The 27,114-nt window shown below is 40.6% G+C and overlaps 1 protein-coding gene across 1 annotated transcript; it reads left to right on the top strand.

The window, feature by feature from the left end:
• Window positions 1–678: 678 nt before the first annotated feature.
• LOC147168510 (ras-GEF domain-containing family member 1C-like) lies at window positions 679–27,114 on the top strand. The gene is made up of 14 exons (XM_086084230.1): window positions 679–1,051; window positions 14,914–15,132; window positions 16,437–16,559; window positions 16,651–16,788; window positions 18,850–19,071; window positions 19,805–19,879; window positions 21,239–21,340; window positions 22,024–22,126; window positions 22,217–22,296; window positions 22,763–22,858; window positions 22,934–23,029; window positions 23,113–23,236; window positions 24,046–24,118; window positions 25,546–27,114. Exons 2-14 carry the CDS (start codon window positions 14,920–14,922, stop codon window positions 25,568–25,570), a joined length of 1,470 nt encoding a protein of 489 aa, XP_085940356.1. The 5' UTR covers window positions 679–1,051; window positions 14,914–14,919; the 3' UTR covers window positions 25,571–27,114.

Here is a 27,114-nt window from a genome sequence, read left to right as displayed (position 1 = left end):
CCTTGTGAGGAGAAGCGGTTAAGAAAATGGATGGATGGATGTATTTAAGTAAAAAAATTAATCTTTACAATAATATGTTGTATGTGCAACACTAGTGCAAGCAAGCAGCAAAATCAACCAGTTTTTATCCATCTCAGGAGGCGGCCATTTTACAACTTGCTGTTGACTGAAAATGACATCACAGTTGCTCAAGCAATGACCAATCACGGCTCACCTGTTTTCTGAGATTGGACCTGTGATGTTGGCAAGCTGAGTCGTCATTGGTTGTTACCTGAGCCTAGGCAACTGCGATGTCACTTTCAGTCGACAGCAAGTACAAAATGGCCGCCTCCTGAGATGGATTTTGCTACTTAATTCATGCTTCACAAACACAATATTAATCAGAATACCGCGTTTAGACTAGTGGGGCTGTATAAAACATGTTATTGTAAATATTTTTTGGGGGGGACTTCCCCTGTAATGACCTTGCCTTTATTATAAAGGTTGGTAACTATGATGATATTGTCGTCCCTATATAATTCAAAGCTTTAGTCAAAGATTTACAATGTGGCTAAACCTCCCGAAATGGTCTGAAAAAAAGGAACACTAAGTGTGGATTTTAAAGTCGTCATCCTGTCCTAGTTTTGTTTTGAAAGTCTGAACCGGAAGTTGCGCGTATTATTCTCCGCACTTGACGACTGCGAGTACTTCTCTCCTCTCGTGTCTCATCTCCTGCACTGTGTGGACGTGTTGATAACCTCCATCGCGTCTCATCTCGGCGCGGAGCAGGACGGTCGCCACGCCTTTGGGGAAACACTTTGACACGGCGTCAACTCGCCTCCCGTGGCCCTCCTCTCCACCTGGCAGGGTTTTTTTTTTTCTCTCTCTCACCTTACCCCACGCAGGAGGAACATTTTCTCCTCGTACATCAATCACGCACGCTGCGCTGCCTGTTTGGAGTGTGATCGTGCTGCGTGGACGTCAACATTTGGGGGGATATCTGGAGGTCCACTAGTGCTTACATCGGACAGCCACTCGTCGGATCAAGAATGGGGCTTGCAGTGTAGTGGTGGTAAGAAGACATATTTACATTATCACTATAAACGTAATTAAATTAGTTGACGCCCTCGGCCAGTGCGTTTACTCTAAAAATATGATTACTTGCCGTATAATAATTGCACTTAATTGCGCGTGTGCGCACGTCTTAAGGGACCCTGCACCCGGCTTTGGTGACCGAGTGACCATGTGGCGGTACAGTATTGGACTGTGTAACGATAAAGATGGTGGCCATCGATCGTTCTTGTAACTATTACACTGCGCGAGAGTGGAAACGTTCTTTTTTGTAATTAGTGGTGAGTATACGATCCATGTCAACTCATGCATTCACTTGCACAGCCTCATCAGAACCAATGCAAGGGCTATCATAATGTAATAATAACTCCAAATTGTATATGTATGTATATAGTAGAAATGGGGGGAAAAAATCTGAATGTTGCTCTAAAGCAGCCTTTTTCTTTCTTTCTTTCTTCTTTTTTTTTAGCCCCAGGCTGACTGATGTAGCAGCTTGGCAAAGCAAGCTGAAAAGGATTTGTTATCTGTCTTTAGCAGCTTACTGCAAGGTGCGCAAGTGCGAGGCGAGCTCTGTCACAAACCAGTTAGGTCGGGAGGAAGACTACTCGGGTTTGCTGATCTTACCAGTCAAGCCACTTGTGTGCGTCGTTCCCACACCCTCGGCTGCTCTCGGTGCTTCTCATCGCATTTGTGGACGTTTAAAGCGTCTTCCGGTTGAGGATGCCACCCTGAGAATTTGTGTCTGAGATATGTTGGCAGTGTGCACCACAAGTATTGGCCCTTTTCACAACACTCGTGATGACATGGTGACAGTCAACGATAGGGAAGATAATAATCGGTTCCATTCAATTGAGGTTTTATAGGGGCCGCTTCCTGAAACTTGGCATTGTTGTGCAATTTGTTGAGAGTCGTAGAGCAGTTGTCAAAAAAAAAAACGCTTTTCCGAGTGGCTGGTACTTTTTATTGCATGCTATACAAGTGTAATATTTTAGTGATGAGACGGAGAAGCAATTTGCAGCAAAGGGATTATTTACAACATACAACGATGTGAGCTGGGTTGGGAGGGTTACTTTTCAAATGTAATCCATTACAGTTACCTGCTAAAAAAAATGTAGTCCAAGTACCATAATATTAAAGTAATGTAACTGGATTACTTTGGGATTACTCCAATACTGAGTATGCTCATGAAGACAAAATAAAAATAAATATCACCACAAATAGCAAAAATCCTTGTGTAATGAAAAAGCATGTAGGCTATTGATTGACTGATTGATTGATTGATTGATTGATTGAAGGCCATATGCTGTTTTCGAACTGTCACTAAAAGCAACCACACCTCACAGTTTGATAGATCGATAGATGACGATGTGTGACATCAACTGCAAAATGAACTTTTATCCCCGTCACAAGTTTAGCCGCGTAGATGTTGTGTATGATGTTTAAGGTGCAACTCACATTATGGTTGTGGGCTAGCGGGCTAGCGGGCTAGCTAGCAAGAAGCTACAGCGCGTAGCATGCCGCTGGACTCTCAGCTCAAACTTTCGCTCCGAGTAAGTTCCAGTGAATACCGGTCACCATTTCCTCCTCCCGGCCGTGAAGCTTTCAGTTTGTTCGTTCCCACCTCCCCGACATGTAGCAACGCTCTCTCTCGCTCTGTCTCCCTCGCCCTCTTTCGCACTCTCTCTCATCGTAGAAATTGTAATCCCTCAAAGTAATCCCCATTTTAAATAAATGTACCTGTAATCTGATTACATGTTTTTTCCTGTAACTGTAATGGGATCCAGTTAAAAAAATTTTGCAATCTGATTACGTGACGACGGCACGTGTATTCCGTTACTCCCCAAGCCTGGGTGTGAGTTTACAAACAGCACACAACGGAGCATCTTGACATGTCACACCTGTGGGGTGGATGGATTACCTTGGCAAAGGAGAAGTGCTCACCAACACCGATATAGACAGTAATTGGCCTCTGATGCATGTAAAAAATAAAAAAAAAAGGACCACCAAATATTTTTGGGGACGAGCATTTTATTTGAGTGACGTGAACGACTTCCTCCTACGAGTGCATGAGTCACAACAAGCGTGCAGGTACAGACAGAGGCAGCAATATGTTGTTCCCCGCAACTTGACTTTGCCTTTGTAGATAAGACCAGGTGTGCTGAGTTAATCAGAGTATGAGACAGGTCTAACAAGAGGAAAGGCCTCTTAGTGTTTGTGTAAGAAGAGGGCAGGGTCTGTTTTCCTGTCTGGGGTTGGAGACACAGCCGTCCGCTTGCAATGACAGCTTTATCGCCGCCACAAGGTTTACGGCGTGCGTCAGTGCAGAAATTCCAATTCACCATTCCACAGACGTGAGATAATTCTATCATGGTCGTGAGGCAAAGCAATCAAAACAGCAATATAGGAAACGGCATATACAGGCGAGTGGTACGATCCCGAAGGATCTTGGACATCCTCTTAATCAATTAATTAATCTGTCGTGCTGCGATTGGCTGCAAAGTAGTACAAGGTGTTCCTCGTCTCTCGCTTATAGACAGCTGGGGACGGCACAGCATATTTGTAATGAGGACAAGCACGATGAAAAATGGAGGGAACGATGCAATTCCATCCATCCATCTTCCGAAACCGCTTACCATATTTGCAATTAGTGCTGTGCTAAGATTTTTATCCTAGTGCTATAGAACTTCTTTTTTTTTTGATTTTACACAGACAATCAGGAATTTGGAGCCGATCAGCGAATAAAAACGATCACGGATCCGATTATAAGTTGGACCAATATATCTATTTAAACAATTTGTAGGGGCTTGGCCACATGTAGCCAAAATTTGTCTATAATTGACACCCATTGAAATGCATTAGGGGGGAAAAAATACTTAAATCCTAAAAAAAATTCTCCAAAACATGTTGAATTTATAGAAAATTGGTGAAAAAAACCAAGATTTTTTTTAAAAATATGGTAGAATAATTGAAAAAAAAAAGATTGATCAGCAAATTATCACCAATTTTTAATAAATGCAAAATATCTTCCGATCCGATCCATCCATTAAGATCTGCATACATCTAGACAATAAAACTATTGTTTATTATTTTGCATGTGAGCCAGCTCTGTTGCTATGCTAGCGGAGCATCTGAGACAGTAACACGGCAACAATTCGCTTTCAATTACATCATCTCATTTTTCAGGCCTGATTAATCAATTTCTATGAATGAAACAGCTGGATTAAGCGTGTGTATATTGGCCACGCCTGGAAATTGGTGCGCAATCATGACCTGTTATTTTAAATATCATCTTTCCATGGCCAAGTGTTGCAATACTTGTAATCCAAATAGTGCCTCTGACAGGAACTGAAATATTTTCATGAGGTCTCCTGCGGGGGAAGTTGCGCAATACGAAAAGGAAGTTGATACTATATATGGCGACAAATACAACAAAAAATGCCGAGTGTGCATTTTCATCTCGTTGTCAAAACATCTTCCAAGTGTTCTTGCCCAATGGGGAAACACCTCAGTTTGACAAACCAGATTATGTAGGGGATCGGCAGGGGGGGGGGGGGGGGTGCGTTGTCATTTCCCTCTCAATTCTACTTTTGATTGACAGGTGGCCCCAAAGTCAGCTGGAAGTCACTAGCCCGCTGCGGCCCTGAACAGGATAAACAGCCTAGAAAATGGATTGATGGTTAGAAAAGAGGACAGAAGCATTTTGACGGTGCACCTGACAGAGCCTCACGTGACATTTTCAGACTGCTGAACTTGTGGAGCAGAGTCGCTCTGTCAAAAGAGTCATGTGCCTCCATATAGGGCTGACAAATCGGGGACAAAAAGGAATTTTGACAAAGAGGGAAGTGGGGGAGCCACAGTGGGGAGTTCAACAGGCGTCTAATTACCTCCCAACGGGAGCCTTGACTCCATGGTAACGCTTCACGCGCACACACAGTAGGAGCGGGCATTGGCACCGCCGCATGGCTATTGACACACATGGACTGGCTGGGTCGAAAAAGCAATGGAGCCGATTGCGTCTTCGCGGACTCTTCTATTTTCCCAGCATCTTGCGACATCTCATATATAGATAAGGGTTTATTGTGGTTTTGGAAAAAAGCAAGGTTTCAACAACTGCTAGCAGAGCAAAATATGATTGGCTGCTTGCAGAGTTGAGTAAACGAGACGCCTCTTTGAAGTTTATTGCCTCCAATGAACTGTCTTCTCGGCGAGCAGGAAGGGGAGGGGTGAGCAGTTATGCACAGAGGAAGAGGAGGGAAGGAGCATGACGAAAAAAACACAATGTGCAAACACTGATCCCTTTGTCAAACTCCGGTCCTCGAAGGGAGCAGGTTTCTCTCCTCCAACACACCTGATTGAACAGATCAGCTCACCAGCAAGCTCTGTGGAACCTGATCATGATCCTAATAATTTGATTCAGGTGTGTTGGCAGATAGAAACATCCAAAATATGCTGGATGAGGATCTGAGTTTGAGGCCTATGATTTAATGTGCATTATCCTAATTAAAATGGTGCCAGCTGGTACTTGTTAGCCTAAGACCGCATGAGTAGCACACAGGTCTGTGACTACTACGAAGAATTAAAACAGAACAAGAATATTAACATTTATTTAGGGATGTTCGATTATGAAGAAAATATTAATCATGATTATTTTGGTAATAATTGAAATCACGATTAGGACGATCATTTATTTTTTGGTACAAAACAAGACAATGTTTAACGTAATTATTAAGACAAATTAAATTATTTGAAAAACTATAATTATGCAAGTTCCTTTTGGATAACTTAAAAAACTTTTTTAAAGGAGCAAATAAAAAAAGAGTATTAATAATCTTTTTTCACGATTATGCTGATTTTGTAATTGTGGAGTATAATAATTGAAATTGTAATTGAATGTTGATTAATTGCACAGCCCTACATTTATTTATTTAATTAAACTCAACACGTACATTTCTTTGGTTCCAAATATATTGTATTTTGTTTAAAATGAAGGGTAACAATGTATTTTCTTCAATTTATCCCCCCAATTTTTTTTTATTTAGCGCTGTAATTTTAATACATGATGCCGCAGTATTTTTGCTCATTATCATTCCATCAATGACTTTAGATTTTTGACTTTTATTCCATGGTCAATTATAACATTCAAAATTCAATCATGAAATCAGTCTTTTAATAGATTTGTAGACAGTTAAGGTAAAGAATGATTTGTTAGTTTGAGCCGACTAATGATAGTGCTTTCTCTAATCACATTAGTGTATACGAGGCAAGAATTACGTTCAGAGCGGATTGTGTATTCCCCCAGCACTAATTATGGCGCATGGCCATCATACATCCGTAGCGATACGGTGCGCGACATCTGCCCGCGCTGGTCCTAATGAGCAGATAGATATCTCATCTGCATGAGAGGAGACAGCCGTGATGACTCCAGTAGACGTCTGATGATGAGATTTGCATCTGTTAGCGTGGCGGCAACACGTTGCACACGTTTGCTGTGTTTGTCTGCGCGTACATGAGTAGGCTCTTTAAGACGAGCCCTTGAAAGAATTTGAGGTATTATGCATGCATTTGATTCAGTGTTTGATCCACTCTTGTTTTTGTCCTCGTTCTTTCGTTGACGAGCCCTTAACTCATTCAGTGCCATTGACGTCAACAATTAATTTGAACAATTTTTATTAGTTTAACATTTTTTTCCCACTTTTGTTAACAAGAGTATGAAAACCTAGAAACAAATCTTTGTACATTTAGAACAGATATGAAATTTGTGATTAATCGTGAGTTAACTTGAGAAGTCATGCGATTAATTACGATTAAAAATGTTAATCACCTGACGGCCCTAATTTTTAATAATCTTTTGTTTTTGTTTTTAAAAAGAAAAGATTATTAAAAATAACAAAACATAATGAAAATTATCAAAAAGAAGAAGAATAAATTATAAAAAAAATAAAAAAGTTGATTCAAATGTTTAATCGGAATTAATCGCATGACTTTACTAGTTAACTCACGATTAATCACTAATTTTTATCTCTTCTAAATGTACAAAACATTTGTTTCTAGGTTTTCATAAAAAAAATTAACTAATAGAAATAGTTCAAATGAATTTTTTACTTTTATAGCCGTCAATGGCAGTGAATGAGTTAAGTGGGAGTAAATGTTGATATTTAGAGAGAAAATTCCCCTCCTGTCCTGTGGAGATTGGAATCTTTGTAAGAATGTTGGTACTTGCCTCTTTTTTTTTAAAGATTTATGTCCATTGTGAATGGCAGATTTGGGACACTCACAGCTAAGCTCCGTCGCCGCTAAGAGTATATCTCATCTCAACTGCAATTATGTGTAAATATGATGCACAGCAAATGTCAGACACTCCCAATTCATTTCAGAGTGTCATTATAAGCCCACCAAAAAGAGAAAAGTGTAATTTCTTACATGTAGAGTGGTTTTCAAGTGGTGTCGGCAGGTTGTATAATGGTAAGCTTTCTGTTAGGTTGATTATTTTGCGTGTGTTTCAGCTTCAGTCCACTTCAAGTCAAATTTGAAACAAACTTCTTCTCCTTGTTGTTTTCCGGCCCATCCTTAGAGACTAGTCAGCTTTGTTTATTTACTTCTTACTATGGTGTGCAGTTTTTTAGTCATTTAACTTTTTTTTTTATCATCTTCAATGACAAATTAGTTTTTAATTGAATCGTCTTTTATTGTTATTTACACTACTGACATGCCCATTCATATGTATGCAAAATGCAAAACTCACTTTCGAACTAAGCCTAGCGAACTATAGAATCGCAATCCCACTGAACCCAATTAAATTGTTCTACAGCCATTCTCACTGAAGCAATCCCCTTCACTCCCGGCTGTTCTACTGGATTTTGCCGGCTTTTGCAGGGCCCACAGAACATTGTGTTCTATTGCTATAAAAACATGGAACTTACCAAAAGAAAGATTAGAGTCTCTTCTTTCATCAGGAAAAAAAAAGTATATTTCTATCTGTTTCCGTTTTGCAGCAATTAGTATTAGAATATAGCTAAGTTTCATCATTATTCACAAATCTATTTGGAAATATGAGTAAAGGAGATTTTTTTCAACATGGCCCTGCTTGATCTCTTTTGCTCTTCTGGCACCTGCTGGCCGTTTGTGTAATAACTACCATTTCTTCAACCGTTCTTTGCAGTTGAGAGGCTGTATCAAAGCCTTCTGTATGCTCTAGCATAATTAAAAAAATTAACGTATAAATACGTCTTTGGGACACTTAAAACATTTAAAATAGGACGTATTTATACGTTTTTGGGAGAAATGGGTCAACAAGGGTGTGAATACTTTTAATATCCATTGTGATCCCATTCGTTTATATGTTTCAAATAATTGGTACGGCACTTTTGCCAAATGTGTCATTTTTAAACGTGCTCTCGAAATATTTGTATTCGACTGGATACGCAATCCCTACATCATAACATGGCCTCTTGATACGCGACCTGCTACGCTTTTCATTCAGTCTTTCTTCGTATCGCCAACTACTGGCAGGGCAGGAGTATATATTACAGTGTTTTCATTCATTTTTAATGAATGGGGATCATTTTCACAACATTGTCCTCTATGAGAGAAACTGACACAGAGAATGAAAGCTTTTTTTTTTACAAGGTGGTCGTCTGGTGCCCTCCAATCCTTGCTGCTTGCCTTTGCGTGGCGCCTAAAAGATATATCACCCTCCTCCGCTCCAGCTGAATAGTAGCGCAAGATGTTTGCATTTACAGCGAAGGTGTGACTAAGTTACCTTTTTACAAGCCCATACACATGACCCACCCGCATGCATGCACACAACTGTGTCCAAACTCGCTCAAGAATGAGGCTGGCTTGGTGGGATGTGGGCAAGAATCCCCAGTGGTCGGTGGCTGAGGAACAGGTGTCAATAAAGTGACTCGGGGTGTCCCTGATAAGTGTGATTCCCCCAAACATGTGTCATAGCATAGCCTTGGAGGAGAATGGGTGGGGAGGGGGCGGGGCTAAAATGCCTCTGCGGTAACTCAACCCTACGTTGGGCTGCAGTGTGGGTGCAAGTGTGCATGCAAGTTTATTTTTTTCTCCAAGGCACAATGAACTCATTTGTTTGTGGGTTTTGCTCCTCCTCAGACACACACCACAGACCACAATGGTGAGCTGGCTGAACATATGGGGCGCATTATATGTTTCGCGTGTGCATCACCATTCCGTCTATACACTTTGGGGTACAAAAGCCTCGCTATAGAGAAGCAGAATGTTGACAGGGAAGTGAATAGAGGGGGCGTGCGAGTGGGGCCAGGACCGGAGTCGGAACTTGCAGCTCTATGGAAGCACAGCTTTGGTTTTCCAAAGAAGACTTTTGAAGGACCGAAATGACACAAGGAAGCACGTTTTTTTAGAGCGCGCTCCCAAAATAGAGGGCATTGCCATGTGTTGAAGGAGTGGTCACGTGGATGCTAGATTCACGTCGACAGGCACAATTTTTTCCGGTTTTCTCTTCCTTCTTGCAGCTAAACGTATCCCATCCAGGAATAAGGAAGTACTAGCGGAAACAAAACATGGGCAAGAACCTTTTAAATCTGGTTTTGTGCCGCTGTAGGAAACCTGATTAAATTCGGAGTTCTGTGTTCTATAAGGTCATTTATAAAACAAAACAACCACATGATTTTTTATTTTTGGTGGAGCAAATGATTGAGAGCGTGTGTCATAGTGGAGCTTTTCAGGAAGTCATTTGCACAGCTGATAAACAGAAAGCGGAACATGTGTGCGATGTTTGTTGTTTATAATCAAGTATTGTGAAACTGACACCTCAATGCCGCCGGTAAGCATTACAGTATTTCCTTAGTTTTACTCCTCAGCTACACTTTGAGAATTGAGTCATGTGCTGGTGTAAGTTGCAGAAAAGCGCACTCCATTTTGCCTCGATTGATTCCGAACACAGTTAATCAAGATCCACACCATTATTAGATTTTTTTTTTTTTTTTACCATCGGTTTATCTATTTTTATATCCATTCGTATTGTAACATTTTTTGATGACTGTGTGCATCATTTTCAAAACTGTCAACGGTCAGTACTTTGGCTCTAATGGTGCCCCCTTAAAAATGCTGGGTTTAAAAATAAAAAATGGACCGACCTTCTACTTGACCCAACTTTGGGTTATTTTCTAACAACTCAATTTTATGGGTTCCGAGACGTTCAAACTCTGAGGTTCCACTGTACTTGCTTTTGTGTTTTTCCATACTTAGCCAATATAGCTGATTCTGATTCTGAAAATATGAATTGTCTGTTTGTCTGTCATGTGTATGGAACGTGTGTGTGTTTTTTCTTTTTGGCTATTAAATTTTTCACGAGACTATCATGGTCACTGTGGGCAAAAACATTTTTTTGATAGGGTGCAACTCTAAGTGTGATGACCTCAAAATTCTTTTTCACAGACTCCCAAAAATTCACAATTGTAGATAAAGCTGATATGCAGCCTTCGGTATTTTCCCCTAGAAAAATACCTGAAAGTGATCATGGTTGGTAACAAAGCTGCCACTGTACTCCATCTACCCCCATTCGAGCTTTACCTTTGTCCTTCGACTCCGTAATGACAAAGGTCAGATTTGCCTTTCGATTTGAACTGACTAAGCCTCTTCAGTCTGCTGCTTTTAACCCAGTTACTCCTTTCACACACGCGCGCACACACGCAGGTATGTGTGTGTGGTGGAACGGGTTTCACAGTTGACAGTGAAACCAAAAGAAGAGTAACTATAATCTGTCTGACAGCTTCAGGTTTGAGGCCATTGTTTCATCAACACTGCGACGGGTACGACACACCTCCCCGCTTTACTCGCTCACCACTAGACACTTGAGAGTGCTGATAGAAAAATGACTTGTCTCCAGACAGCGCCATTGTGTTAATCACAATCGAACAAAGCGAGCAGATCCCCCCCCCCCCCCCCGATGGCCGAGATAACAGCCCGACTGAAGCTCAGACAACACATGCACGCTCCCATGCGCGCCGTAAAGGGCTTGAACAATGACACTCTCAGTCTAGACAGAGAGCGGGGCTGCTTGGTTGGCCCATGGAGATTTCCAGGGAGGGGTTAGAGTTCACACCGCCACGCTCACCTGTTCTTATCTGTGTGTTTCTTTCTGTGTTTTCATGTGGTGTTAATACAAAGTGACAGCCACTGAGAAAGAGTAGTGTGTCTGCGGCTGACCGCTTGGTCACATTGGAAGTAAACATTTGTGAAAGCAGCGTAGTGGAAGAATAACAACATTGTCAAAAGTAGAAATAGAGTGAAAACTGTTCAATCCTAAGGGTATGTTCCAGTCCCTGACGCCCCCCGTAGTAGGTGGAAATCAATCAAAAGTTATGCTTTAAACACATAACATGCTTAACTTATCAAAATACACTTTTGAATGTATTCGTTAGCGCTAGTTTTCACTCTTGCTAGCGCAGTTGGTAGAGTGCTTGATTCAAGCTGTGTATGTCACTCCCAGGTGAACTTTAATTTAAAACTGGCATGTTCAACTAAACAAGATTCAACTTTGTATATTTAAACACTCGAATGTTAAGAAAGAAAGAAAGAAAGAAAGAAAGAAAGAAATACATTTCATTGAAGCCCGCTGACTTAATGCTAACATATAAAGGGAAACGCTATGCTTGCTAGTATGCTATGATTTGACGGGGGAGGGGTTATTGAAAAATGTTTCTCATTACGTCGAAACATTTTCTTTTTAGGATGAGAAAGTATTCCATGTGGCAGGTAAAGACGTTTGTCATCCTAACGAGAAGGTTTCTCATTCAAACGAGAAAACTTTCTCCTTAGAAAAGGAACGTTTCTCGAAAGGGTGAGAAAGTTTCTCATTAGGACGAAAAAGTTTCTCGAGAGGGTGAGAAAGTTTCTCGTCCTAATGAGAAACATACCCCCCCCCCCCCCCTCTGTGCCACCATAGAAGCTGTGTACTTACCAGTATTCTGTGTAAAAAAGAAAAGAAAAAGTAATTGCTTAAAAATCTGGAATATAAGTGTGAGCAATGAACCTCAATATAGCATGTGAAGACTGGTTCATGTAAAGTAAATGTGTTTGTGTTTTTTTTTTTAACATAACCTCCATTTTACTGATGATTTTTGCTTGTTGTGACCCATGTATATCTGACTAAATTGTTTGATCAACTTCTCAGACGATACATTTATTACCAATGAACTATAAAATCTGCTCTCAAACATTTTCTAGTGCCATTGACCATGCTCACAATACATACAGAAATTAATTAGGATATATTTCGGTCTTTTTACTTTTTCAACATGGAAGAGTTTGCTGTCGAGAGTTTGTATTCAACCCTTTTTATCTCTAATAGCTGATTTTGTAGCGCTTGTAAATGTACAGCGCGCGACCCGATGTGTCATCCACATGCAGACATTGCTTTACACGTGTAGCGCGGCTGCCCGACTGATCAGACTTTGAGAAAGTAGCTGCAGGATGGCTGTGACGCAGTGGTGAATCACAAGCAGGCAGCTGCTGTTGAGGAGGCAGGCTGGTACGTAGTAAATAGAAGATTATCTCTAATGATACAGGAAGTCTTTTACAGTGTGTGCACGTAGAATAAATCTCACTCAACAAAAAAATATTTTTTGTCTGTGAGGGTTTGCTTTGCGTGGAATGATTTATAGATGTTGGGTATTTAAAAGAAATCACATTCTGCCCTTTTTGGCTTAACGTATACCGCGGACAAGTTCGATTTTTTTCCTTCTTCACCGTTTATCAGGCCACGTCTCCGCGGTGATGCAGTCCAGTGGAGGTTACTGCAAGGACACCACCAACTCCTGAAACTAATTTAGATAGTGACACATCATATTTTGAGAGGGAAGCATGACATGGGGACCTACTTTGATTTATTTGAAACTGCAAGTCTAACGTCACAAAATGAAGCAACACATCAGACAGTTTTCGATTTTACCATGCACGTGATTTTTATTTTTTATTTTTATTTTTAGAAGCTATGGGCATAAAGCTAGAAATAAAGTTGCTGGTTTCCGAAAGCCGGTAAGACCACCCATCCCCCTTAGCCTTTTGTTTGCCTGTCCGTGTGTGTTTGGGTCGAGGTGTCTACACGTGCATGAAGAAGTTCAGAAGAAATGGCGGGGGTGCGGAACAAAGAGAAACGGAGCCAATCTCACAGGAAACTGGAGACATGTGCGCCAGTGAGCGATTGACCTTTCACCCCAGGCAGCCAGGATGCTGCTCTATTGAGGTGGCTGAAGAGAATTGAAGGGCACCCGTGGATGACAAAATGCCATTCTCGGATTTCTTCTAGGAAGAAGAGGGTGTGCTTAATTGATCAGTATCTTCATTTCCTCGAGTTTATTTGTGTGTAACTGTGTTTTGTACTTTGGAATTTCCGCGATGAGAAATGGGCTTAATCTGTATGGCACTTTTCTACCATCGAGGCCCTTAAAGTGCTTTTACACAGTTACCTCAGTTCAGTATTTTGCTCAAGGATATGGTTGAGGCAAGCTTTAAACAGCTAACTGCTGAGCTCAACCTTGTTGCTAACCAAAACAGGAGCATCGACCGAGTCACGAGTCGCTCATATTATTTTCACTGTGGAGGCAGCTGCCACTTCGACGATGTATTTCAGATGATCTGAAATCTTTCATGGCGTTGGAGTTGCCTCTTTGCTCTCTCCACGGGGTTGTTTATGTCTATTTATATGTTTTTAGATTAGTCGCCGCTGTCCAGCTGGCCTCAGTTCATGCTATTTCCCGGTATTTGCGGTATGGGAGGCAATTATCCGCAAAATAAACACAATCCAGGGACATTCTGTGCTGCTATCGATTTTAATCCAATGTTTCTCAGCATATACAGTCAAATTTTGTTTTCAATTCTGTTCTAATGTTTCTAAGTAATTTTCCGAGTATTAAATTTTATAAGCATTTTGGGTAGAATCTTTAAGGTTAAATTTTTTTAATTTTTTCCCCCCAATGCATTTAGTGGGCTATAATTATACGCTAATTTTTGCTGTTCGTTGGCCGGCCCAATCCCCCGCAAATGGCTAATGTCAAGATTGGTGATCAATTATCTTTTTTTATGTTTTTGTTCACTGATCAGTATTTGGTAATCAGCTCCAAAATCCAATTGTGTAAAACCGACTTTTAAGTAATTTTGCACACAAAAATATTCTTGTCATTGCAGTGCTTCCACATTATTACAAAAGCAAATGATAAGATGAGTCCCTTACAGTATTTTTTTTTATTTGGAACAAAGCGTCATTTGTATGCCCCGCCCCCTGGCTGACAGACAAGCGAATGAATAGTCATGTCATCATCTTAATAATATCTGACATGTTGTTCAAGATCTTTCTGTCAGCTTCTTTTTTTTTTTCAATTGCACCTTGAGGAACTCGAGACCATCTGTTTGTATAGTATCTGTGCAGAGCTCTCAGCTTACACAACAGTTCACTGAGTGCTCCGGTGCGGTGTCAGCCCAGCGAGGGAAGCAACATGTTGAATTTTTAACGCGCGTAACCCCAATGCTTTCGTACAGCAAAAGACATACAGGGCGGAAATGGAGGCCACGCACTCATTTTACAGCCGGTTTCCTTGGCGACTGAGTGACCCATATTTTCATTGGGTGTTCTGTCTTGTGGGAGACGGCACAGCTGTTGTGGCGGGCGGGGGGGGGGGGGGGGGGGGTACCCGCTGTCCCCCGATGACGACAAAAGTGAAAAGTGGATGATGCGCTGAGAGGATAAATAGAGGACCAAACACAGAGCATCATACAGTACACAGTACTTCTTCTCCTACTTGTCTGTTCATCATTCTGCCTTTTTATTATTATTATTTTTTGCTGCCAATCTATTTTTATGTGCATTTGGTTCTATTCCAGCTAGGAATGCCCCAGACTGTGTGCTCAGGCACCATGTTCACCACTCCTAGTGGCTTCAGCCCCCATCTGGCCTGCGCTGAGCCTGACGAGGAGGAGGAGGAGGCCGCACAGGAGGGCCAGGGGCCTGCGGCTTGCCTGGCTGATGGGCCCCCCATCAGCTCCGCCTCACTGGAAACCCTCATCCAGAATCTCGTGCCTACTGCTGACTACTACCCCGAGGTAAAGGACACTTTGTAGAGCGCTGACCTCCAAGAATAATCGGAACCGGGATCAACACCTCCTGTTTTTGCATTCATTCATGAGGATTTGTGCGTTGCTAACAAAGAACCTAAGCAAAAAGGAGAAAAAAAAAGATGCCTTATTTCACGAATGGAACAAACAAAAAAATTCTCCCTTTCAACGTCACAGTTCTTTCCATCAGTGTGTCAATTAGTTTATGCTGTCATTGCCATTATTATTGTTTAAATATTAATGTTGTAAAAATACAGTTCAACTGACTAAAATACACACTTTTAAAGTATTATTGAGCACTTGTTTTCACTGCCACTGTCAAGAAATTAGAGAATATCAAATCACAGGAAACTAAAAGAGGACCCACAAATCAGAAGCAAAACCTGCTTGATTCAGGCGGTTTATTTGTCACTCCCAGATGGAGTTTATTGTAAAAATGACACAGCAAAAGAGAATTAAACATTGTGTACAATATTGGACACCAAAATGTTGCAGCTATTGAATATTTTGGTATTCGGATATCTTGCAGAAAATTCTATTGAATAATCAAGTATTCAGACGATTGGGTATAGAACAATTATGAATACACAAACTAACACATTCCACTTAATAATGACTAAACTAGCCTTTAGTTTGATTTTAATCAGCTAAAACAGCACTTTTGAGTAAGCCTGGTTTGGTGTGTCAAGGCTGTCAACGTTAACGTTTTTAAGAGTCATTTTCATCTTTTTAAACTGGCTTTGAAAAGAAGTTTGACGGACCTGCCAGCCTATCTGGGACACTCGCTTAGCGGCTAGGTGCTAGCCACTAGCCGCTAACGCTTGGAACAGGTGCCACATTTTACAATGTCACCGTAGTTATTTATTTATTTATTTTAAGTTTCCTTAATTAACAATTAAACATGATGTGTTGGCACCAACAGTTTGTGATGGCAAATTTAAACTTAAACTGGGCTCCAACTGTCCTTCAGTCAGGAAGACAAGACAAGTCAGCCACCACAGACCGCCACAAACAACTCCAAAATAAAAGCATTGATGTCCTGTATCCACGTATGACTGTATTTGGGAAGATTTTGACTTGAGGTTGGCCTCCTCACCATATTGGTGGCATGTTTGTTACCGTCATGCATAGCATTGCTACGGTTAGCTTGACGGTCTTCCTGACAATGCGATCGCTTCAAGTTCTGAGACGTTTGCCACGCAACAGTCGGAACAATTGAAATGTTTCTTTCATCCTTGGCGCAGGACTTGTTGACACGACGGCAAATAATGTCTCCTTCTGTCCTTTGACAGAAAGCCTATGTGTTTACGTTCCTGCTGAGCGCCCGTCTGTTCATCCCTCCTCCGGAGCTCCTGGCCCGCGTGTGCGAGCTGTGCATCAAGCAGCAGCAGCTGGACCAGAGCCCACTTGATACGGTGAGCGCCGCACCATGTTTTAAAACCACGCATCCTCGCCGTGTGTGCAACGAGATGACTTCTTCAACGATTGTTGTCATCCAAACAACAGGCAAAAGTGCGCAAGTTCGGTCCCAAGATCCTGCAGCTGCTCACCGAGTGGACAGAGACGTTCCCTTCTGACTTTAAGGAGGAGAAAATGGTTGGACTCTTTAAAGACATCATCCACAGGATAGCTCCCTGCGATGAGGTCATTACACATTTTTTCAATATCTGATAAGCGGTTCAGAACGGATGGATGTTTGGGAATGGACGCAACACTCGAAGCAAGCTACAGCATTACATAACACGTACGTTCTGTGTAGCTCGAGTAAGGAATGCAGTGATGGGGAAATGAATTCTGCTAAATCACTACCACTGTGTCAGTGTGAGGTTGAGTAGCCATGGCACAGTGTTACACAATGCTTGCATGGCAGGGCTGAGAGGAAAGAAGGACGTTAAGAGGAGTGGTTGTATGTGCAGCCTCAGGGGAGGACGGACGGACGGATGGATGGACGGCCACGGGGGGATGGGTTCTTGACGACAGAGGGGAAAGGTAGAAGAGGATTCTGAGCTAAAGAGCAGCGAAGATGGAGGAAGTAGATTTGAGGGCAGAAAGAAGGCAGTGATGAACGTGCTGCTAATTACGGCCACGTATTTGTGTGTGTGATGGTTCGTTCATTTGTACGACACACTGACCTCACGGCCTTTGTGAGCAGAATTTGGAGGGAGGGAGGGAGGAGCAAAGCGAAACACTTACTCACCGCATCGCTGCAAACGCCTGTGCGGAAAAAGAAGGGATGAATCATATTTGCACAAAATATGAGTTACATCATTGAAAATATTTTGTGTTGCAAATGACGAGGCTTGTTAGTGAGATGAGTCGAATTTTTGTTGTCTTTTACTATTCATAAAACCCAACATGTTCTCAACAATAATATGTTCGATGCAGCCACGCTAGTCTAAAGACAGTATTCTGGTATTATGAATTAAGCAGCAAAATCAGTTTTTATCCATCGCAGAGGGCGGCCATTTTGCCACGTGCTGTCAACTGAAAATGACATCACAGTTGCTCAAGGCTCATGTTATGACCAATCACAGCTCACCTGTTTTCTGAAGCTGAGCTGTGATTGGTTGTTACTTGAGCCCTTTCACTGGTGTAAATTTGAAAACGACAATATTGTATGTGCGCCTGGCCTTTAGTTTGAGGTGAAAATCGGTGAATGAGCATGTAGAATTAGCTGGCTGTAAACTAGCTAAACATTAGCCACTCTGGTGTTGAGTGACAAACTTCAGTTGAGGCCATTGGTAGGTCGAAGAATGTGCTTGCGTTTGCTGTATTTTGTTATCATTTGTTCAATAAAGCCATTGAACGTGCACCAGCGGCTGTGTCTATCCTGTGGGGGGATTACAATTCTTTCTAACTGCTGCTGTGGCAAATGAGCTAACGTCATTTACTGTTCATGTGCAGTTGTGTAAGCGAGTTCTGCTTTCCAGTAGAACACATTGCATTTTATCTTCATTTTTGGTTTAGGGTTATAAGTGTGATTTAAAAAAAAAACATCTGTTATTCAGTGAAGACACAAAAAACGGAACCGCAATATAGTGAGGGATGAATGTATTATAGTTCAAAGGTCAGTATTGTAGCACATGACCAAACCATAGCGTACAGTATCTCAAACCGTTAGCCCTTCCTTTTAATCCTTTTTTAACCCCTTTACTCCGAAAGGAGTACTGCCATAATATCACACAAATGACCAGGGCTGTCGGTATCTGCTGAATGTAACTGATTACTAAAGTAATTTGTAATCTAACTTTACTGATTACTTGCTTAAGAGAAGAGTAACTAAGTTTAATTACAGCATATCAGTTGATTGTATCATATTACCACAAATGACCATCGTTGTCGGTGTCTGCTGAATGTAACAGATTACTACAGTAACTTGTAATTAAACTTAGTTACTTTCTAAAGCAAGTAATAAGTAAAGTTAGATTGCAAATTACTTTAGTAATCAGTTACATTCAGCAGATACCGACAACCCTGGTCATTTGTGTGATACAGTCAATTGATATTCTGGCAGTACTCCTTTAGGACTAAAGGCGTTAACTTCTAAGAAATTTGGGACACTCATTTGTGAACCGGCAGGCTTTCTGTTCTATCTCCCGCTTGACAGGTTGTGAGTGTGACGACAAATTCCTTGTGTGTCTTTGACATATTTGGCCAATAAATCTGATTCTGACTCATCGCTCCTCACATTTTTCTTCTGCTCAGGCCTACTGGAAAACCTTAAACCAGGTTCTGCAGAAGCTGAGCCAAAGGCTGGCCTTGATGAGTCAGGGGGAGAAGAGCATCATCAAGGTCTCCCTCAATGCCTCCTACATCTCCGACAAGCTCGTGGCCTTCAAGACCAAGCCCCCGCCCGTCCAGAAGGACATGCTCTCCATCTGCAATGACCCTTACACACTGGCACAGCAGCTCACCCACGTGGAACTGGTGAGGGAAGGGATGGAGGGAGGGAGGGAGGCCGGGGGTCGGACAAAGGTCAGGAAATGAGACGATAACGAGGATGGGTGAGGAGAAACGGCTGGTGGGGGATCGGAGACGCGAGGCCAAGGTTGGTCAAGCCTTGAGATAGCGTCAACGTGTAGCGTAGGTAAGGAACGTAAGTGGAAATAGTTGGTCTCCATTTTGGAAGTCGTTTAACAGCAGGCGAGACAAACTACACGGCAAAAGAACACCAATGGTTGCTTAGGCAGTCCCGTCGATCCGTGCACGTGCCTGTGGGCGCGTTTATGTGAAGTGGGCGGTTGCATAGGCCCGTGTCTGAGCGCTGACATCACCCCAACCAAGTCAGTCATGCGGCCCCGGGGCAGCAAACTACGTGGACGAACTGCAGTGAGTGTATTAGATGTGACAGCTTCACTCTCTCCCACACACACTCACACTTGACATGACAATGATTTGCATTTATTTCCTTGAGACATAACAGCTAACAATTTTCATGTAGGCGACATTTTATTTTGAAGGCTGCACAAGCTGTCAAAAGGTCAAATTATGATTCTGACAATATTATCTTAATAGACGATAATATCGTGCGACCGATTTGAGGAAACATAATTCCCGTGAGTCTCGTCAATGCGTCGTTACTTCCGTTTATTGATTGACTTCCATTACTGAAATGAAAGAATTATTCATGCGTTTCTGTGTGTCTGTGTGTGTTTTCCAGGAACATTTGAGTCAAATTGGACCAGAGGAGTTTGTTCAAGCTTTTGTTCAAAAAGACCCGCTTGATGGAACCCGGGTAGGTTGTCAAGTTGTAATTGTATAATTATATGGTTTTAGTTTTGCTAGTTCTGCATCCATATACAGTATTGGACAGCACTCTAGGCTGCAATATCGGTATGATATCGGAAGTGAAAAGTTATACCGGGACACCCCTAAAAATAAAGTCATCCGTATTTATAGTTTATTAATATGTTTATGTTGTGCTGTGAGGTATGGAGGACCAAAAATTTCCCCCAAAATAAATAAAAGTGAAAATAAAATCTGATATAAAAAATATACTGTAATTCAAAAATTTTATTAAAATGGAAATTAGTGTTTTTATTTATTGATTGGCATTTAATTCTATTTATATATTTATTTTTGTATTTATTTCAACATTTATTTTTATATTCCAAGATTTGTACATTTATATTTTTCGTTTTGTATTTATGTTTACTTTATATATATATATATATATATATATATATATATATATATATAAGGGGTGGGAATCTTTGAATGTCTCACAATTCGATTTGATTCCGATTTTTGGGTCTGCGATTCAATTCAGAATCGATTTTCGGTTAAGAACGATTTTTGATTCAAAATGATTTGATTGACAATGATTTTTGCTTCAATTTATAGATGTGCAAAGAATCGTAATGATCTACTCCAGTCTGACTCGCTAATGCTACTCGCGGCACTTTTATCACTCTAAAGAACGTCTCCACGCTGCATCGTGACAGTGTATCAGACCTCGTGGAACCACACTGCCCCTAAGTGGCCAAATCGAGTACAACATGAACAGCGCTCCCAATAAAGGCACACACAAACAAAGGCAAGACAGTATAAAATAATTAAAATAAAATCGATTTTGGAACATTTAAAATCGATTCTGAATCGTACTAAATGAGAATCGCGATTCTTATGAGAATCGATTTGTATGTGCACCCCTATATATATATATATATATATAATTTTTATTTTATTTTATTTTTTTAATTACAATTTTTTTTAATCTGTTTTTATTTTCACTTTTATTTATTTCTTTTTTTATTTTGGCATTTTTGGTCCTCCATAGTGTGGCTATTTAGATTCATGCACAAACACATTGAGGGTCACAACAAGCACAGTGTCATTTTGCAATGTTGTGTTGAACAATGCTGGGCTTTTCTTTTGCATTTGCTCAGCGTCTCCAAAGTGCCGTATGGTCTTCCTCGCGCCATCGATCGTGTTACAGATGCTCTCGGCCTGCTGCTGCTTTTGTCATTTACGCTCGCGCAAGGGGTCATCTTGTAGACAGGAAGCTAATTACCATTAGAGCAATTCCCAATGGAAGCATTTCCGTTATTCACTTGTATTTGCTTGTTTGTGTGTGTGCGTGTGTGCGCATCAGCAACAGTCGTGCTTCAGTGACCAGAAGAAAACCTCCAACCTGGAGGCGTATGTCAGGTGGTTCAACAGGCTGTGCTATCTGGTAGCGACTGAGATCTGCATGGTGAGTCGTGGATATGGGTGCGCTTGTACGGAACAAAAATGTAAATATGTGCACATTTTAGAGTGGCCTTTCACTGCAGGTGGCTAAAGACACAGGTGCAATAATCATGCAGTCTAATCAGTATTTTGCTATGCCGCACCTGTGAGATGATCGGCAAAGGAGAAGTGCGCACTAACAGATTTATTTGTGACAGAAAAAGTCTTCTTCTTCTTTAAGTTCAAGGTGTAAAATTATGTTTTTGTTTAATGTGTTATATAACGCAATTCAAAGCAATTACATTTTGTAAAAAAAAAAAAAAAGCCCGGTATTACAAATTGTTTATATTAAATGTCTGATCAGTTTAAATTTGAAAGACGGTTACTTTGCTGCAATGAGTAGCAGTAAAATTGTTATGAATCGTGAGTGCCCTCTAATGGTTACTCTGTGTATGCATATCTTTTCCCAATGCAATTTTCTTTCATTTTTATTAACAGATCTAAATTTCCTTCTTTTTTTTTTAAGACCAAATCACTTTGCTCTGATTTGAGCATTTACTGTTTGGTTCCTTAGCGAACTCCCACTCATTTCAAGCAAGGCGTTTGACCTTTAGTAAAAGAAACACCTCATTAGAGGTTCCACAAAATAATGAACAGGCTGATCCATTTCTCTCTGTCCTTATTCTGGTTGTTTATTGTCGATTACAGCCTGCAAAAAAGAAGCAGAGGGCCCTGGTGATCGAGTTTTTTATCGACGTGGCCAGAGAGTGTTTCAACATCGGAAACTTCAACTCACTCATGGCTATCATATGTGAGTCCATTAACATTATGCTTGATTGAATGTCAAGGCATCGCATGACATTAATAATTCAAATATGCCCCCCCCCCCCCCCCCCCATAGCTGGTATGAATATGAGTCCTGTGTCGAGACTGAAGAAGACCTGGGGCAAGGCCAAGACAGCTAAGTTCTTCATTTTGGAGGTAAGAAAATACTGTTCACTAAGCGACAAATACAAAGTAATAGCCAAAAGTAGAATGTACGAATAAAATACGAGCCACGTTTATTGCCACAAATGGACGACTCCAAAGTGTTTGGTTACTTGGAACTATTATTATAAACCACACAAGACCAGAATAGAACATTATTATTTATTTATTTTTTCCATTTTTGAGAGAGCTCAGTATTGTTCATTCGGTATTTTTATTTTATTTGTATTTATTTTTTTACTTTTTATTTTGTATGTGCGTGTGTAGGTGTGTGTGCATGTGTGCGTGCGTGTGTACTCATTAACTCTTGAGGTTGTCAGGAGACCCGAGGAAGGATCAAAGAAAAGAAAGGAAACTGAAAGAATATAACATTAGTATGGATTTAGCTTTAGAACTGAAAACATATTACCATTCTCACCCATCTGTGTATTTGTTTATATCTCGCGCTTTCCCTTGACAGCATCAAATGGATCCTACAGGGAACTTTTACAACTACAGGACCGCCCTGAGGGGCGCCGCCCATCGCTCTCGGATGGCCAACAGCAACAGAGAAAAGGTGGCCCATCTTGTTGTCCCGCCGCTTCTCTGGCTCTTCGTCTTGCTTTTCCCTCACTTTCGTTTTCCCCCTCAGATTGTGATCCCCTTCTTCAGCCTTCTCATTAAAGATATTTACTTCCTGAATGAAGGATGCGCCAATCGACTTCCCAACGGCCACGTCAACTTTGAGGTGGGCGAGATACTGTTTTATTGTGACCACCGTAGGGGAAAACATTCTCTTTTGTTTCTGAAAATAAGTTGAACTTGTTTTAGAAATTTGTGGAGCTGGGCAGGCAAGTTGGGGAATTCATGATCTGGAAGCAGGTGGAGTGTCCGTTTGAGGAGGATCAGGCCATTCTACATTACCTCCACACCGCTCCCATCTTCAGTGAGGATGGTTAGTTGTGGTTGTTTTTTTTCTTTAACTCGTTCACTGCCATTGACGGCTATAGACGTCAACATTCATTTGAACTATTTCTATTAGTTTCACATTTTTTCCCACTTTTGTTAACAAGAGTATGAAAACCTAGAATTTTTTTTATTGTACATTTAGAACAGATATAAAATGTGTGATTAATTGTGAGTTAACTAGTGAAGTCATGCGATTAATTACGCTAAAAAAAAATTAATCGCCTGACGCCCTAGATTTTTTACAATGTTTTCTTTCTTTTTTTTGTATTCATTCATTGCCATTGACAGCTATAAACGTCAAAAATTTATTTCAACTATTTCTATTAGTTTAACATTTTTTTCCACTTTTGTTAACAAGAGTAGGAAAACCTAGAATATTTTTTATTGTACATTTAGAACAGATATAAAATTTGTGGTTAATCGTGAGTTAACTAGTGAAGTCATGCGATTAATTACAATTAAAAAATGTAATCACCTGTCGCCCAAATTTTTTTATATATGTATATATATATATATATTTTTTTTTTTATGAATTCATGGCAGTGAATGAGTTAATAATGTTGATTATTGTGGTGGCACTTTGCAAATGGTGTGAGCCTGCAACCATCAAATCAGAAGGTGCTTCTAATATTTTAGTTAAAGGAAGCAAAATATTAGAAATATTTGCCAGCATTGCAATGTCAATTAAATCTGAGCATTATTATATTTCAAGATCAAATTTGGACATAACTCTTTTATTGGAGCTCATTAGATGACAATTTTAATTCAAATGTCAAATAAAATGCTTCTTGGCAGGACTCTACCTTGCATCCTATGAAAGTGAGAGTCCAGAGAACCAGGTTGAAAAGGACAGGTGGAAAGCTCTCAGGTAAGTGTCAGTCAAATCAAATACCGTATTGTCATTCCCCTTAAAATTTGATGACCGGGATTTACTAGTGTGTTAAATCAAGGAACATTGTTGTCATCTTGGAACTATACATGCCATAAATGTGTGTATTTTTGCACAGGTGGGCGTGTCAATTCATTTTGACATTACATCATTCGCCAACGACCGGGACAGCCATCTGTCATAGTCAATCCGTCACTATTTTAGGACCGTCAATAAATTTAATTAGCTCGTCAGTCTGTCATCATCATTATCATGAGGGAGTAACTGTTGAGTGGTGAAATAATTTTTTTCTTAATAAAAAAAACTTTATTAAGCGACTCAAATTAAATATTAAAAATGTGATGTACTCACGTGTCGCAGTTCTGGAGGAGTTCTTCTTCTTTGTCACCTTCTTCTAGTTCATTGTCAGATTGCAGCCTTTCCTACTCTTCTCCCAGACTATAGGAGGCAGTAAAGAGGGCCTCTGGCATATAACTTATGAGCAACATTCACCGCAATAGAAGTAGAAATAATTATATTTATTATTTATTTATTTATTTATTTTTCACTTAAACAGTTTGGGGTAAGCAGTATTTCCTGGCTCAAAATCAGGCAGAGGTGGTATCATCCTTTATTTTAAGGTATCGGTACTCGCGGCGGCCATTATCGGCCATTTTACGATCAGGGACTAGAAATGATATGAATACAAAGTGCCATTAATTTTTGCTTTTTTTTTCTACAATCATTAAAAATTCATCCACTATTGCATATTAAATTGTAAATATAGTTCAGCGTTGTTGTAAAACACTTTTATGTTTATATACTGTGTTTGATGGCTGGAGCGCGCCACCTCTGCCTCACAACCAGGAAATGGGCGTGTGCAACGGCTGAAAGCTGTTTCTTCTTCGGTTGTTGCTTCAGGTCTTTCCGGTGCACTGCTGTTGATATAGCGCCTCCCTAAGGGCGCCACACTGCAACTGCAGTTAAAATGCGTTGCTGCCGAGCTCAAATGAGCGATATCAGTGGCTCAGGCTGGAGGTGGCGAGCAAATTATTTACACAGGAAAAACCCAAATGAAAAGAAGGAGTCAGTTAGTCCACGCGGAAAAACATGGCGGATCGTCCGAATAAATATAATAACCTGGACTGCTAATGCCGCTGTTGCGAAAAGTGAAGCCAGCGGCGGCCATCTTAGGTTGCCACTCGCTAAGATCACCTAACTTGAATGCATTGAGGCATTTTCACGTTTTTTTCTTTCTGTACGTTTGTACCAATAAATACAAAACAGACAGACGAAAATCCACTCCCGTGCAAACTTTCCCTTTTTTCTTAAAAATTATTTAAGGATAATTGACTACTACGTAAGCATGTTAAATAACCGTAAATCTGCGAGAATCGCTCATTCAGCATCTTTATTCTCCCTCCCAGGTCAAACGTTCTGGGAAAGACATGAGGCGCTGATGGCAGTTTTTCCTCTCGCCAGCAGGGGGAGCGCAAGTTCTCATTGCACTATAACGAACTGTGAAGGAACCAAGCTGGTACTTAGGTGTTTTCTATGAAGAAAATATGAATTTAAAAAAAAAAGGATGATGAACAGGATTCATCAAGATGAAGAAAAAAAAAAGGGTGTGATGAAGAAAAAAAAAGATGTGAAAATAATGAAGCTACTGAACACATTTTGACATAGTATCATGATGAACGTTCATTTACTCTGTGAAGACGAGTTTACTACCACGGAGAGTACAGTTACAGGGAAAACCACTCTATAACATCAAATTCCTACTGATGCTGTTGTTGTTTTGGTAATTGTTTCTCCCAATTTTCCGCTCCCTTTTAGGTCCAAAGCCGCCTCGATAGCTCTTTTATTTGAAAATGTCCTTACATTGTAACGTACTGTAATGAAACTTTCCATGATGTGAAGGGCGCTGGCTTGCCCATATCAGCTGTTGAGTTTTATACTGTTGGGTCTCCTGTAGTGAAGGAATTCATGTGTGTGTGTGACTGGGAGGATTGGGAAGTATTTTAAGTGAGTGTGTGCAAGTGTGTCCTCCATGTGTTCAACTGAGATTGTCTACTACATGAATGACTGGAAGTTATTATTTAATTTTCTTTTTTATGATTATTTATTGTATTTTATTTTTGCAGGCTGGGGTAATAGGTGCTGTTGGAAAAGTGTTTACTCGTTTCACATGTATTGTGTCATGAATGCGGGGAAACTTCAGTTTAGCTTAGCCAAGTGTGTACATGCAGCCCTCACCTTTCTGCTCCTCAGGAAGTCTTCCCTCTTGACTGATGTTCAGTTGTCTTATTATATTTATGGAGATTTCTGTGCTGACAGATGTATTGTTTATTGTGCTTTTACTTTCAAATGAAGTGATATGGCATGTTACAGTGGGTTCTTTCTTAAAGGGGCATTCGGCGAGTTGGCCTTGTGACTTGACCACTAGCTGTAGTGATGATGCGTTGGTATATGCTAATGAAGGACACAGTGTTAATAACGAAGGGAAATTGTGCCATATGAATTTACTGGTTCAGGTCCATCTTTTGTGAGGTGTGATTGTTTTGTGGGTTTGATTTTAGATTTTTTCTCGTGCTTTTTTGGAGCTCTTTATAAGGATGTCCTAATAGGGAAGTGTAATTACAAGCATTTCAAAACCACCCTCTTCAATATAATAGCTTGATGTCAATATTTTCTCCTAAGATGCACATTTTCCTCTCTGTAAGACTAATAATGCTGCTCCTCAACCATAAACTTTCCCTGTAACCTTAAAGATCAGTTATGGCAACCACGGATTGGTTTTGATTACATTTATCCTGTGATTTTGATGACAATCGCCTGCACAACATCCATCGCATTCATTTTTACAGCAAGTGTGTTTTAAGGGTGGGATGCACCACTGTTTTCTTTTGTTATCTAGGTCAAACTGAAACCTTTGATTCCAGCATCACTGCAAAATGTGTGTTACTTAAAACCTTTAATAAAGTAAGCCATGCTCA

This window comes from Leptonotus elevatus, chromosome 9 (genome assembly GCF_054856555.1).
Source record: "Leptonotus elevatus isolate MCC_2025b chromosome 9, RoL_Lele_1.0, whole genome shotgun sequence".
In the NCBI taxonomy this organism is placed as follows: Eukaryota; Metazoa; Chordata; class Actinopteri; order Syngnathiformes; family Syngnathidae; genus Leptonotus; species Leptonotus elevatus.
This window is presented reverse-complemented; position numbering and strand designations above follow the sequence as displayed.

Excerpts from the sequence above, each read along its gene's own strand:
- LOC147168510 (XM_086084230.1), top strand. The coding sequence starts at position 14,920 with ATGCCCCAGACTGTGTGCTCAGGCACCATGTTCACCACTCCTAGTGGC. Across the intron at positions 22,297-22,762 it reads CTAAGTTCTTCATTTTGGAG|CATCAAATGGATCCTACAGG; the intron begins GTAAGAAAATAC and ends TTCCCTTGACAG. Across the intron at positions 24,119-25,545 it reads GACAGGTGGAAAGCTCTCAG|GTCAAACGTTCTGGGAAAGA; the intron begins GTAAGTGTCAGT and ends TCTCCCTCCCAG.